This window comes from Rhinichthys klamathensis, unplaced genomic scaffold (genome assembly GCF_029890125.1).
Source record: "Rhinichthys klamathensis goyatoka isolate OS25496 unplaced genomic scaffold, OSU_Roscu_1.1 h1tg000672l_1, whole genome shotgun sequence".
Classification (NCBI taxonomy): Eukaryota; Metazoa; Chordata; class Actinopteri; order Cypriniformes; family Leuciscidae; genus Rhinichthys; species Rhinichthys klamathensis.
This window is the reverse complement of record NW_026607107.1, coordinates 221,154-235,000: the sequence shown is the minus strand read 5'-3', so window position 1 is coordinate 235,000 and position 13,847 is coordinate 221,154. Positions and strand designations below refer to the sequence as shown.

Genomic DNA, 13,847 nt, shown 5'->3' with positions numbered 1-13,847 from the left:
TGTAGAAACCGTTTCTAAAATAGCATCGCCGCGTGTCACCGTCGCGGATGGCTAGCACAACAACAAATATACCCGTGCGACTCGTGACTGGTTTTGTGATCCAGGGTCACAATAATAAATGAACTGACATGACTTATAACTAATGTGACCTTGTTGTAACGTGTTCTGGTTATTTTGAGGTGTTTGTGGTCTGACAGGCGGGTCGAGTCTGAAACCGGTTCTGACTGGTCCCAGTAAAGCTTATCTGAGATCTCAGGTCCAGTTTCACTGCGAGGTCCCAGGCTGGGCTTCACCTCTGACCTTTGAACTCAGAAAGGACACGGGGGATCTTATTAGAGCAGAAAACAACATCAAGGTCACCTTCCAGCTGCAGGTCACCGAGGGGTCAGAGGGCAAGTACTACTGCGGGGTCAAAGGTCAAACCAGCAACAGCATCCGGCTGCATGTCGTGAGTGAGTGACACCAGAACATCACTGTGATTCAGAATCACCAAATCCAAATCAAGTCAGAAACTGAAATGTGCTTTTGCTATTGTGTTATTTGAGTATTTTAGTTATTAATATTCTAAAGGAGCTTTTATTTTATATGAATTTTTATTAGGTTTAGTCATTTTGTTTTAGTCATTTTTATTATTTTCATAACATGTCTATATAGTTTTAGAATTTGGTTTTAAATGTCAGTATTTTTATTACTATTTAGATATTTATTTACTATTTAGATTTAATTTCTTTTTATTTGTTTACGTTTTTATTTATTTTATTTATGTAGTTTTAATTTATTTACTGTCATTTTAATGCTTCAACTTCAAGGCAACGTTTCTATTTTTAGTTAAGTTTGTTTTTCAATCTAATATTTATATTTGATATTTTAGTTACATATTTTGTTATTTTGATGGTTTTGTATTTTTTATATTACTATTACAGTTTCATTTTTTTTTCATTTATTTTAAGGCAACATTTAAAATTTTTGTTTAGTCAAAGTTTTTATCTAATATTTATATATTATTTTATTTAGTCCTTCTGTTTAAATATTACTATTTAGCCTTAATTTATTTTTATTTTAGTTAAAAAAAAAATATTTCCAGTTCCATTTTAATTTGTTATATATTTTAGCTATTTTGTTGTGTGTTTTTGTCATTTTTTATAAATATTTACTATTTACTAACGTTTTAGAATTTATTTATTCCAGATACGTTTTTAGTTTAATGTGTAGCAATTTTGTTTTGTGCTTTTGTATTTTTATTATTTTATATATATATATACACACACACACACACACACACACATATATATATATATATATATATATATATATTACTATTTCAGTTTAATTAATTTTTTGTGTCATTTTTTATTTTATGACAACATTTCAAATTGTTGTTCAGTTAAATCTTTTTCATCTAATATTTATATATTACTTTATTAAGTCATTCTTTTTAAAATATTACTATTTAGGTTTAATACATTTTTAGCAATTTTATTGTTTTTGTAAAAAAATAAATACATAAAAAACTACTGAGGTTTAAATTATTTTTAATTCAGTTTTAGTACTTATTTATTTCCAGTTAAGTTTTTAGTTTAATTTTTAGCAATTTTGTTTTGTCCTTTTTAAAAAAAAAATTTTTTTAATTATACATATTACTATTTCAGTTTAATTTAATTTTTGTGTAATTTTTTATTCCATTTATTTTAAGGCAACATTTCAAATCGTTGTTTAGTCAAAGTTTTTCATCTAACATTTATATTTGATTTTAACTCGGCTTCATTTCCCAGGTTTACTCACCCTGGCTGTGAGTGAGATGGCCGTGTTTGATTGACAGGTATAGTTGTTGTGATGTTTTGTCCCTGTCAGCTCCAGTCATCGGGGCCCGTCTGAGCTCAGATCCGGATCCCCCGGTCCTGTATGAAGGACAGAAGTTCACCTTGCGTTGTCTCGTCAGGAAGGGGACGCATCTGTCCTTCACATGGGATCATGACCAACGAGAGGTCAACGCCTCGTCAGAACACTATCGGCTCTCTGGAGACGCTCTCACGGTGGACGCCGCGAGTGAACGGCATGCTGGGACATACTCGTGCACAGCTCAAAACATGATGGAGGTCAACCCGAGATTCTCCAGCAGCCAAAACCTCCATGTCAGCGTGAAACGTAACTAATTTGTCAGCAGTCACACTGCAAAAACTGAAATCTAAGAAAGAAAAAATCGTATTTCTAATAAACGTCTTGTTTTTTGCCAGGAAAGATTAAAAGTCGGTAACATTTTACAATAAGGTTCATTAGTTACTGTATTTACTAACATGAACTAACAATGAGCAAAACATTTGTTACAGTATTTGTTAATCTTTGTTAATGTTAGTTAATAAAAAAATACAAAATACAGCTGTTCATGTTAGTTCACAGTGCATTAACTAATGTGTACAAGATTTTAATAAAGTATTAGTAAATGTTGAAATTAACATTAAGATTAATAAATGCTGTATACGTGCAGTTCATGTTAACTAACGAACAATATTGTAAAGTGTTACCAAAAAGTCTTATAAATCATGATTTTATTTATTTTTTTATCTGTTATTATATTTATAAAAAATATAAATCTTTATTTAAGAAAATTGCTCTTCTTCAGTCTTGGCAAGTGAGTTTTAGCTCATTTTGAGGTAGATTTTTACCAGAAACAAGTGACAGCTAGTTTAGTTAGTTGTGCTAATTTAATAATAATACCCCCCCTAAAAAATCTAATTTCAAGAATCTTAATTGAGAGGTCAAATATGATTTTTTTTTTTACACTGCAAAAAAAATCCCTTCTTGAAACAAGCAAGATGCACTTAAATCTAAGTAAAATGTAGTAAAATTATTAATTTATTGGGTTGTTTTAAGAATTTTCAGGTTATTGTGCATCTTAAAAAAATGTAAATAAGCTGAATTTAAGGTTAAATATTCAAATTTTTATGCAATCTTCACTTAAATTACTTATTATTTAATGCCTATAAAAAGTGAAAATATCCTATTTCAGAACCGGTTTCATGCTTTATAATGTTTTTCAGAGAACATCTCGACGCTCAAGTTGTCATTCGCGGTCTTCTCGAATGGCTCGAGCCTGATGGCTAACGTTAGCTGCCGTTTGGCGCGTGGATCTCCGCCAGTGACGTTCAGTTTACTGGTGAACGGACTGGAAGTGGATGTGAAACGTGTGGATTCGCTGGAGTTCTGGTCCGTTCGGCCCGTCTCTCTCGGTCTGGATATGGGCCTGGCTCAATGTAAAGCTCAGGCAGAAACACAGCAGCTTCTGTCTGATCCTGTGCATTTACACGTGGGTGAGTGCGTCTCGTTTTAGTTACTGGTATTACATTACTTCTTAATGTAATTAGGCAGCGGTTATCTCAAGTCAAGTCACCTTCGCTTTTAACAGTATGGATTGTTTCAAAGCAGCTTTACAGTGATAAGAGTGTTTAGGCTTTACAGCAGCATTAGGATAAAGTTATTGTCCAGCTAAAGTTAGTTTTGATTGATTCACTTCCGTTGCGAAGATCATTATCTGTGTTTATTAAAGTCCCCCTGTGGTGTAAATCCAGCGTTTAATGTTGTTTATGTGTCTATGTGGTGTTTTTAATACGCTTTAACACAAACCATGTGTAAGTTCATAAGTCGACAGCATTGCTGAGTATTTTCTGCTTAAAACTGCAGTGAACCAAAGACAGTCTCAAAAACACGGTTTGAAATCGCTGGTGTTTCTGACGTCACAAACGACCTTGTAACCAATCAGATCAACGTGTGATCGTCAACCAGTGGATCTCTGAGCTGAGGGAGTGAGTGGAGGCGGGGCTCATCTGCATATTCATAGAACCTCGCATAATAAATTAGGCGAGGGTGTCGAGTTACATTCAAGATATTTTAATGCACGACTACATTTATTTTTTAAGTAAATTTTTTTTTAAATATGTCATTTTGGTGATGATTGACTACAGGGGGACTTTAATTGCAATTTAGACCCGGTGCAACTTATTTTCCGAAAATCCTCATATTAGAGTGATTTCTGAAGGATCATGTGACACTGAAGACTGGAGTAATGATGCTGAAGATTCAGCTTTGATCACAGGAATAAATTACTCTTTACTATATAAGTGTCTCAATCAAATCTCAATATCTATTAGAGGTTTGATGGCACAAAAACAGTGACTTATTCTTCCTTTAAACGTGTTTCTTAACCTGTTTTTGTCAGTTCCAGTAGGTGGCGCTGTGCGAGTGATGGTAAAATACCTCCATGATGTCGATGCAGTGATGACAGCGGCTCGGCTCACATGCTTCCCCGACAGAGGAACGTTTCCCACGTTCTCCTGGTCTCTGAACCGCTCCTCCCTTCCACCAGGGGGCGACGCTCACGTGGAGATGCAGAACGGGCAGATCTTATTCCTCACGGACATCAGCTCTGGTTATTACCGCTGCCGGGCGAGGGACAGCTTCAACGACAGCTCGATCTGGGTGGAGAGTGAGGACGTCTTCATACAGAAGACAGGTGAGCGTGTGCTTCTTCCCGTCCTGTGAATATCAAGAAAGACGTTAAAGTCGCTAATTCTTGTTTTTTATGGACTATTGCAGTATTGTAAATGATTTATCTGTGCAAATCATCATTGTTTTAATAATCCTGAATCAGAATAACTTCAAAATAACTTTGCAGCATCTCTTCTCTTCTCTGATGACGAGGGCGGGGCTATAACCTGTCACTCACATGAGATCAGCTAATAGCAAACCACAACCATCCAACCAGCCAATCAACTCCCCACAGACACAGTCAAGCCCCGCCCACATGTGTTCTTGTTCCTGAAGCGTTTTACTCGGGCCAAACCACAACCATCCAACCATCAAATCAATTCCAGATTCTTCACTAAAGTGTCGTATATCAGAGTGAAACGCTTCTGGAACAAGAACACATGTGGGCGGGGCTTGACTGTGTCTGTGGGGAGTTGATTGGCTGGTTGGATGGTTGTGGTTTGCTATTGGCTGATCTTATGTGAGTGACAGGTTAAAGCCCCGCCCTCGTCATCAGAGAAGAGAAGAGATGCTGCAAGAGGAACTGATTCTGATTCAACATTATTAAAACTATAATGATGATGTGCACCCATGAATCATTTAGGGGCTGTTTACACGACACCGCTTTCAACTAAAAACGTAAAACATTTTATGCGTTTTGACTGTTCATTTACACGACAACAGCGTTTTTGGTGCCTGTCTGGTGGAAATTTTAAACTATATATTAAACTAACCATGTTAGACTAACATCTAACCTTACTTAACATCTAACATCTGAACAGTACCAAGGGAAAACTTGTGTGTGTGTGTGTATAAATAACAAATATGGGAAATGAAACTAGACAGATGTCTAAACTCGAAACCAAAAACCGAGTTTGGTTACCTAGTAACAAGAGGGCTTGTCTATGAAGAACCAATCAAATTAAGTAATGTTTCATGTCATTGTTGCCATACCCCTGTTCTATAAAACTGTTGTATTTGTGTTTTACTGGTGGGATTCTCAGTGGGATTTGTCTGAGATCCTCCGGCCACGCTTAATGCTTCTTCTTGGGGAAGTTCTCTGAGGAAATGTCGAGAACTCCCGGCCGTGATTAAAGCATTTAGAGGACATTTGCTGAAGTCTATTTGTTGATTATTCCTGCGCAGGAAGTAAGCTACAGTAGTTAGCGACACACTAGAGACCTTACTACCGAATGATAGTGTTCAATATAGGGGCGAGACGTCGTTACACTCTTTGTGAGACTCTTAAAGGGATACTCCACTTTTTTTGGAAATAGGCTCATTTTACAACTCCCCCAGAGTTAAACTGTTGAGTTTTACCGTTTTTGAATCCATTCAGCCGATCTCCGGTTCTGGCGGTACCACTTTTAGCATAGCTTAGCATACATCACTGAAGTGGACAAGACCATTAGCATTTCTAAAAGAAAAATGACCAAAGAGTTTCGATATTTTTCCTATTTAAAACTTGACTCTTCTATAGTTACATCGTGCACTAAGACCGACGGAAAATGTAAAGTTGCGATTTTCTAGGCTGATATGGCTGAACTATACTCTCATTCCTGCGTAATAATCAAGAAACTTCACTGCCGTACCATGAGACCAGCAGGCGTAATGATATGACGCAGCGCCTGAAAATAGTTCCGTTGTGTTGACGGAAGGTGGCCTATTTTCAGGTACCGCCAGAACCGGAGATCGGCTGAATGGATTCTAAAACGGTAAAACTCAACAGTTTAACTCTGGGGGAGTTGTAAAATGAGCCTATTTCCAAAAAAAGTGGAGTATCCCTTTAAGCCCCTTGCACACTGAGTCCGAAATTCGCATCCGAAATTTTCGCACGTTAAAAAATAAATACGACCTCACGTTATGTCAATCACGCTTGCACACTGCCTCCGAAACTTTCGTCCGTCATAAAAAAAAAAACGGATCGGGTTCGATTTTCCGAGTTTTTCGCATCCGTAGCAAGCAGGAAAATTCAGAGCCACCGAATCACCAATACGAAAAAACGCATAAGAAAATTTCGGACTCAGTGTGCAATGGTCTTTAGGCGGGGTTAGATTGTGTCAACTCGCGCGTTCAGAGGTAACTCAACTGAGTATAATATTTTCAGGTGTCAAGGACACCAGGTTCAACTAGGGCTGTCACTTTTGTGAAAAAATCCTGTTCGATTTTTGAGAAATCAGTGTTCATTGAATCGATTGTAAAATTGATTTTCCATGTCTAAAGACGTTTCCATTTTCAACACCAAATACAGGCAAATCCACGGACACCTAACAGGCATTAGGACGAGCGCAAAGAGGGCGCTTGAGACGCACAAGTCAGCAATATTCCTGATGATTTATTGGCGTGAAGTTTCGTGCACAATGACAAACAGGAGCGTAACATTCAGGGATTGAGATTAACACCCTCGACCCGCCAAATGCGGGTACAAATGAACTTTGGCGGGAAACGCTGTCAAATCACGAGCCAATCTGGCGTTTCTATGTTTACTCACTTTGCTGGGGAAGTTCGTGTAAGACAAATCTGTGCGGATTTAGTGCAAATACGCAACTCGTGATCCTCATGATATATTAAACATACTATATATTAAATTTCTGGCTCACTTGAACACACACGTCACTAAGCAACAAATAACGGCGTGCTTGTTCACTTGCATTGAAGTAATAAAGAATATTAAATAGCATTTGGTGAACAGAAAATACATTGTTATTTTACAACATCCTACATGTTCTGTGTGCTGTATTGATCTGTCCACCTAAAACGTCTCCGGTTACTATCGTAACCTCGGTTCCCTGAGAGGCGGGAACGAGACATTACGTCATACTGACGTATATGGGAACTCCTCCCTTCTCCATTTTCACTGAAATCTTATAGGTTAACGCCAGCTGGAGACAGCTGGCCAATTGACGCAAAACATGCAAATGCTGACCGGTCCGCGGGCAGTATAAATAGCATGGGCGCGACAATTACGTCAGAATCAAGACTGAACGCTAGCACAGCTGATCAAACGGCGAGCACGGCGGTTGACGTAATGTCTCGTTCCCGCCTCTCAGGGAACCGAGGTTACGATAGTAACCGGAGACGTTCCCTTTCAAGGCGGTCACTTCGACATTACGTCATACTGACGTATATGGGAACTGTATAGAATCCCGCCGTGAGCGCAGTGAAGATAAGCCCTGAACGGGGTCAAGCTACACTCCCACAGGAACAACAGTTCTAAGCCAGCAGCGCCGCTAGGAGCACTCAAAACTGATAGGCGAAACTAGACCAACGTCTGCTCCGGCTTACCAAGTTGCGCATCCACTGCAATGAGGCGAAGGCTGCACTGGACAGGGCAGCACAACACCATAAGCACTCGAGCACAAGAGCTAACACAGTGTCGACGGCATAGCGGTGACAGCTGCATAACCTTAAGCCACACACAGAGTTAACAGTACGTTGGAACTACTGCGTAATGTGGAAACAGCTATGTAACCTTATAGTCATAACACAGAGTTAGCAGCAATGGTAACTCTGCAATACAGACTACTGCACAGCTGGTGGTAACAGTTTCATGAGTACATTGATAAAACTCACCGAACCCACGACGCTAAGGTGGTGCATCAAACTTGGAACCCTGGCGAATGTGTTCTGATAAGACAGCCAGCATACCTAAATCCCGTAGGCATTAAGCAACCATTTAAAGCATCGAATTCAGAGAGAAGTCTCTATATAAAACAGCACGTCCCTAGTACCATCCACCAAGCACACAAACAGCTGGTAGACTGCTGCCAAGTGATCCATGTACATCCACAAATCCCTTACAGGGCCAACATCACTCTGAGCATCGGCATCATGCGAGGCTGAAACTCAGCAGATAAGGCAGGCAGGGATCAACCTGTGCTCTGAACGGTGTAAGCGACTTCGGAACGTAGCTTGGTATCGGACTGGGAGTGACGCTGCAGTCATCAGGTCCGAGACAATGCGACAACATTCACTAGAATGAGCGTAGGTCTCCAAGTGCTTCGCTGGGGCGAGAGCCGGTGGTAAGGCCATCTTAGGGAGAGCTCCGTCTCAGCACTTGTCAGTGTGAAGTGTCTTGCTCAACTAAGGACCCAGCAGCGGACACACAAGAAGGTTCCACAGCTTGGGGCTGGGGTGCCACCTTGTAGAACATAGCCGATGTTCTATAGCCAATGTACAGAAGTGCAAATCAATACATAACTGAATGTACATAAACACAGTGCCAGTGGCCGTAGCGACGACAACTGTGAATATACGCAGTTAGAAAATAGCCCCATAATAGCATAGCACCTCAGTAAGCACACAAACACAGTCATAACTGTAGCTACAACTGTGAATATATGAGTTTGCACAGAATAACCAGTTGCCCTGATAGGAACGGGGCAATATAACAGCGTAGCACATGCACGTACAGCATTTTTCAGAAACTAAGATGCATAGTTAGATTAGGATGGCTAGCAGCACTGAAGGAAACAGGGCAGCATTACAGCATAACACATCCGTTTACGTACATACATCCAGAACTATGAATATGCACGGTTAGATTAGGATAGCTAGTTTTGCACTGAAGGAAACAGGGCAACAAAATAGCAAAAACACGTCCTTGTACGTGCCGTGTAGTCGCCATAGCGACAGAACTGAATATGCAGTTAGATAGGATAGCTGGAAGTTGCACTGAAGGATAGAGGGCAACATAACAGCATTACCCATCAGTGTGCACATATCAAACATCTGAGTGTATAATGCAGTGCAAGTCGATGAAGCGACCGAGACTGCATGAATATGCACAGTTCACATAATGGTCAGTTACGTTTTAGCAACATAACTGCATAACGCTTCAGTGTGGACACAGATGCAGCGCAAGTCGCCGTAGCGACAAACTGTGACTATGCACAGTTAGATAGGATAGCTAGGTGCACTGAAGGATACAGGGCAACGCGATAGCATAGTCACATTAGTGTGTACAAAAACACAGCGTCAGAGGCATCGCGACATCGACTGTGAATACATAGTAAGTCAGAATAGCCGGTTGCACTGATGATACAGGGCAATATTTAGCGGCGTAAACATAGCACATCAGTGCGTAGCGTGTATACAGCGTCAGTTGCACCGCACAACAACTGTGTACGTAATCAGAATAGCCATTTGCACTGAAGGATACAGGGCAATGTACAACGGCATAAATCATAACACATACAGTGTGTAGAGTGTACATAGACACGGCGTCAGTTGCATCACACGACAACTGTGAATATGCACTGCGTAGTAATCAGAATAGCCATTTGCACTGAAAGAAACAGGGCAATATATAATGGCATAAATCATACACATAACAGTGCGTAGTGTGTACGTAACACAGCGTCCGTTGCAACGCAACAACTGTGAATACGTAGTAATCAGAATAGCCAGTTGCACTGAAGGGTACAGGGCAATATCGTGGCATTAGCATAACACACACATATCAGTGTACATAAACACAGCGTCAGTGGCATCGCACAACTGTGAATCAGAATAGCCAGTTGCACTGAAGGATACAGGGCAATTTATAGCGGCATGAATCATGAACACATATCAGTGTGTAGAGTGCACGTAAACACAGCGTCATTTCATCGCACAACAACTGTGAATACGTGGTAATCAGAATAGCCATTTGCACTGAAGAAACAGGGCAGCATATAACGGCGCAAATCTTAGCACATATCAGTGTGCAGTGTGAACAAACACAGCGTCAGTGGCGTAGCGACAACAACTGTGATTACGTGGTTAAATCAGAATGGCCAGTTGCACTGAGGGATACAGGGCAATATATAAGGGCATAACAGTTAAACCATAGCACATATCAGTGTGCAGTGTGTACATAAACACAGCGTCAGTGGCGTAGCGACAACAACTGTGATTACGTGGTTAATAGAATAGCCAGTTGCACTGAGGGATACAGGGCAATATATAAGGGCATAACAGTTAAATCATAGCACAAATCAGTGTGCAGTGTGTACATAAACACAGCGTCAGTGGCGTAGCGACAACAACTGTGATTACGTGGTTAAATCAGAATGGCCAGTTGCACTGAGGGATACAGGGCAATATATAAGGTCATAACAGTTAAATCATAGCACATATCAGTGTGCAGTGTGTACATAAACACAGCGTCAGTGGCATAGCGACAACAACTGTGGATACGTGGTAATCAGAATAGCCATTCGCACTGAAAGAAACAGGGCAATATATGACGGCACAAATCATAGCACATATCAGTGTGTAGTCTGAACATAAACACAGCGTCAGTGGCGTAGCGACAACAACTGTGAATACGTGGTAATCAGAATAGCCATTCGCACTGAAAGAAACAGGGCAATATATGACGGCACAAATCATAGCACATATCAGTGTGTAGTCTGAACATAAACACAGCGTCAGTGGCGTAGCGACAACAACTGTGGATACGTGGTTAAATCAGAATGGCCAGTTGCACTGAAGGATACAGGGCAGCCTGACGACATAAGCTGTAAGCTGTGCACCTCCATTACCAGAGCGGGGCGTCCTGACGCGGCGCTCTCCGTGGCCTGTGTCGCCACATTCCCGGTCCCGCCCTCTGCCAACGGTGAAGATCCGGTTCGTTACGGGTTCGAACCGTTTTGGCGGCTGTAGCCGAATTAGGCGGGACGAGGTGCCGACGAAGAGAGACATCGAGGAAGGCTGGACGTATAGAGATCAAAAGTTTCGGTTTAATGTCTGGCCGCGGCGAGACTAAATTTTATCTGCTGTGAGAGCTGGGATCGAACACGGGTCTCCCGTGCGACGGCTTTGGGGTTCGCCACTGAGCCACAGGGGGAAACAACCACTTTCGCGCCTTTAGACACAGAGCCATCGCCTTGCCTCGTCTCTCTGGATGCGTCTTCGCATGACTTACCATAGGACGTCGTGAAGACGGAATCTTTCTTGAAGTAGCCTGGCTGTTAGATACCGGGCTAAGTAAAATAATAAAAGTATCCTTTCCGACGAAGCCTATCGCGTCGAGTCCTTCTAGCGAGCCCGCGAAAAGGACCGGAGAGGCGACGGGCAGGTTTAAAATGTATCTGCTGCGAGAGCCGGGATCGAACACGGGTCTCTCGCGCGAAGGCTTCAGGTTCCGCCACTGGGCCACAGGGGAGAACGACTGTCAACTCTTCTTTGGGCGTGAGAGGGCCCACCAGCAGCCGCTGGCGGCAGTGGGCCTCATCCCTGCTGATGCCCGGGTTTATGAGGGCGCGCACTGGTAGACCAGCACGTATGCCAGCCGTCCGTGAGTGCGGCCTCGGTAGATCCTTGTTTGGGTAGAGCGAGTCAATACCGCACATATCTGGCATGTAGCAGCCATCGGATGCGGGGAGGAAACATGGTGAGTAACCTCTATTGCAACTTCCACGATGACTTCAGATAAGACTTCTAGCGTGAAGAAAGAGATTCTGACGTAATTGTCGCGCCCATGCTATTTATACTGCCCGCGGACCGGTCAGCATTTGCATGTTTTGCGTCAATTGGCCAGCTGTCTCCAGCTGGCGTTAACCTATAAGATTTCAGTGAAAATGGAGAAGGGAGGAGTTCCCATATACGTCAGTATGACGTAATGTCGAAGTGACCGCCTTGAAAGGGAACACATTTTTGGTAAAAAAAAAAAAAAAAAAGCCGTTAAAATCGATTCCCTATTTTCGTTTTCGATACTTGTGTTGGTTGGTCCGATCGCATGTAAACAACAAAAACGCGAATCTCTGGAGGCAATGATGTCATGCACATGCGTGTTACGTGTTCAGTCTATAGTGTTTCATCGCCATCTACTGGCCTGGCAGCAGAATACAGTGTTATTAATCTTTTTCGTGGATCCGTGTCTGTACGCGGAAAACTCAAAGGAAAAACTTCTCTGTTTTAAGCATAGCGTTGTCGTGTAAACGTACTCTTCAAATAATCACTGCAATATTACATTAAAAAAAATTGTCAGTTTTGATTTCATGGTGACTTTAAAGAAAGTTGATGATGGTTTTGTTTCGTATGTTCTTGCACAGATTTGTCAGCGACGCCCATGGAGGTCATTGCATTAGTTTTCTGTGGTTTCCTATTGATGGTGATCGTAGGAGCCTCATGTTTTCTGTTCTGGAGCACCAAGCGCAGAAACAACTCCTGGAAACATGGCATTAACCGTAAGTTCAGTCCACTCGTTTCATCATGTGTTTTTGGCACAAGGTCTTTATCATGCTTTTCTTTCTCATTTCTCCTTCAGATGAGATCCAGTCTGATGCGATGCCGTGAGTTTTAGTCTCTCAAAAGCTTCATTTGGATATGATGCCGTGTAAGGAACGGATCTAATCTCTCTTCTGTTCTTCTCAGCAGAATGAACTTTCCAGCTGACGTTTCCTTTAAACCTCAAACTGTGGAAATGAAAACATTCATCGTGAATTTTGCGGACTAGACCAGACCAGACCTGCTCCAACCACACTATAGTTTCTAGGGATCCTGAAGACCTTGATTAGCTGATTCAGGTGTATTTAATTATGGTTGGAGCTAAACTTTGTGTTGTAAATGTGTCGTATGTATAAGATTGTAAGGCTTTTATATACCAAGTAAATGTTTAATTTACCAAATGTTGCTATTGAACTTGCTTTAATAATTAATAAATAAATAGATAGATAAGATAAATAAATAAATTAATAAATACAGGGTCAAAAACATTAGTGACATTGTTGTATTATCAATGATCATGACAATCCAACACTGTAAAAAATATATTGTTACAAACAAAAGTATTGGAGTCATTTTTTGTGAAGGACTTTTTTTTTAAACAAGGGCTTGGTTTTAACACAGAATTCAAGATTCAATTCGATTCACACGCTCTTGACGTCGGTATATTATGATCTCAATTTGATTCATTTGCATATCAGGTACAGTATGTTGATTTTTTTCCTACAGAAAACAGGGAACCTTGTCAGTTAGATATCTATGTTAGATGATGATAACACTCAAGTGTAAACATTTATATTGCACATAACAGTTTTATATTTAGTAATATAATTATGTTTTACACCAGATCGTTGTAAAAATTTACACATTTCAACGACTTATTCACGAAATATCATGAAACATCAATGAATGTCTGTTCTGAGGTAAATGTGACGACGTGACATCGTTCTCAAGCTGTTTTATTGACGTCTTTTCGCGTTTAAAACACTAACGTTAGCTGAGCGATTACATGAGACATGATTCCTTTCAGTAAGTGGTTCTGTATCTTTCAACATACCTTCTGAGGTTATTCATGTTTATTCCGTGCTATTATTACTAGTCGGGCAGAGGAACAG

At 40.9% G+C, this 13,847-nt stretch overlaps 1 protein-coding gene across 4 annotated transcripts in view; it reads left to right on the top strand.

Moving 5' to 3' along the window:
- Nucleotides 1-13,295, top strand: part of LOC130076628 (Fc receptor-like protein 5) — a 14,895-nt gene extending 1,600 nt beyond the window's left edge. For 2 of the 4 annotated variants that reach the window (XM_056241780.1, XM_056241781.1), the window contains 7 exons: nucleotides 198-452; nucleotides 1,852-2,145; nucleotides 3,039-3,308; nucleotides 4,214-4,507; nucleotides 12,561-12,695; nucleotides 12,776-12,800; nucleotides 12,883-13,295. In XM_056241780.1, the coding sequence (XP_056097755.1) occupies nucleotides 198-452; nucleotides 1,852-2,145; nucleotides 3,039-3,308; nucleotides 4,214-4,507; nucleotides 12,561-12,695; nucleotides 12,776-12,800; nucleotides 12,883-12,964 (1,355 nt within the window). In that variant the 3' untranslated portion in view covers nucleotides 12,965-13,295. Of the gene's footprint in view, nucleotides 1-179; nucleotides 453-1,851; nucleotides 2,146-3,038; nucleotides 3,309-4,213; nucleotides 4,508-12,560; nucleotides 12,696-12,775; nucleotides 12,801-12,882 lie in introns of all 4 variants that reach the window. The other 2 variants (XM_056241779.1, XM_056241778.1) reach the window with 2 other exon arrangements.
- The last annotated feature ends 552 nt before the right edge of the window (nucleotides 13,296-13,847 follow it).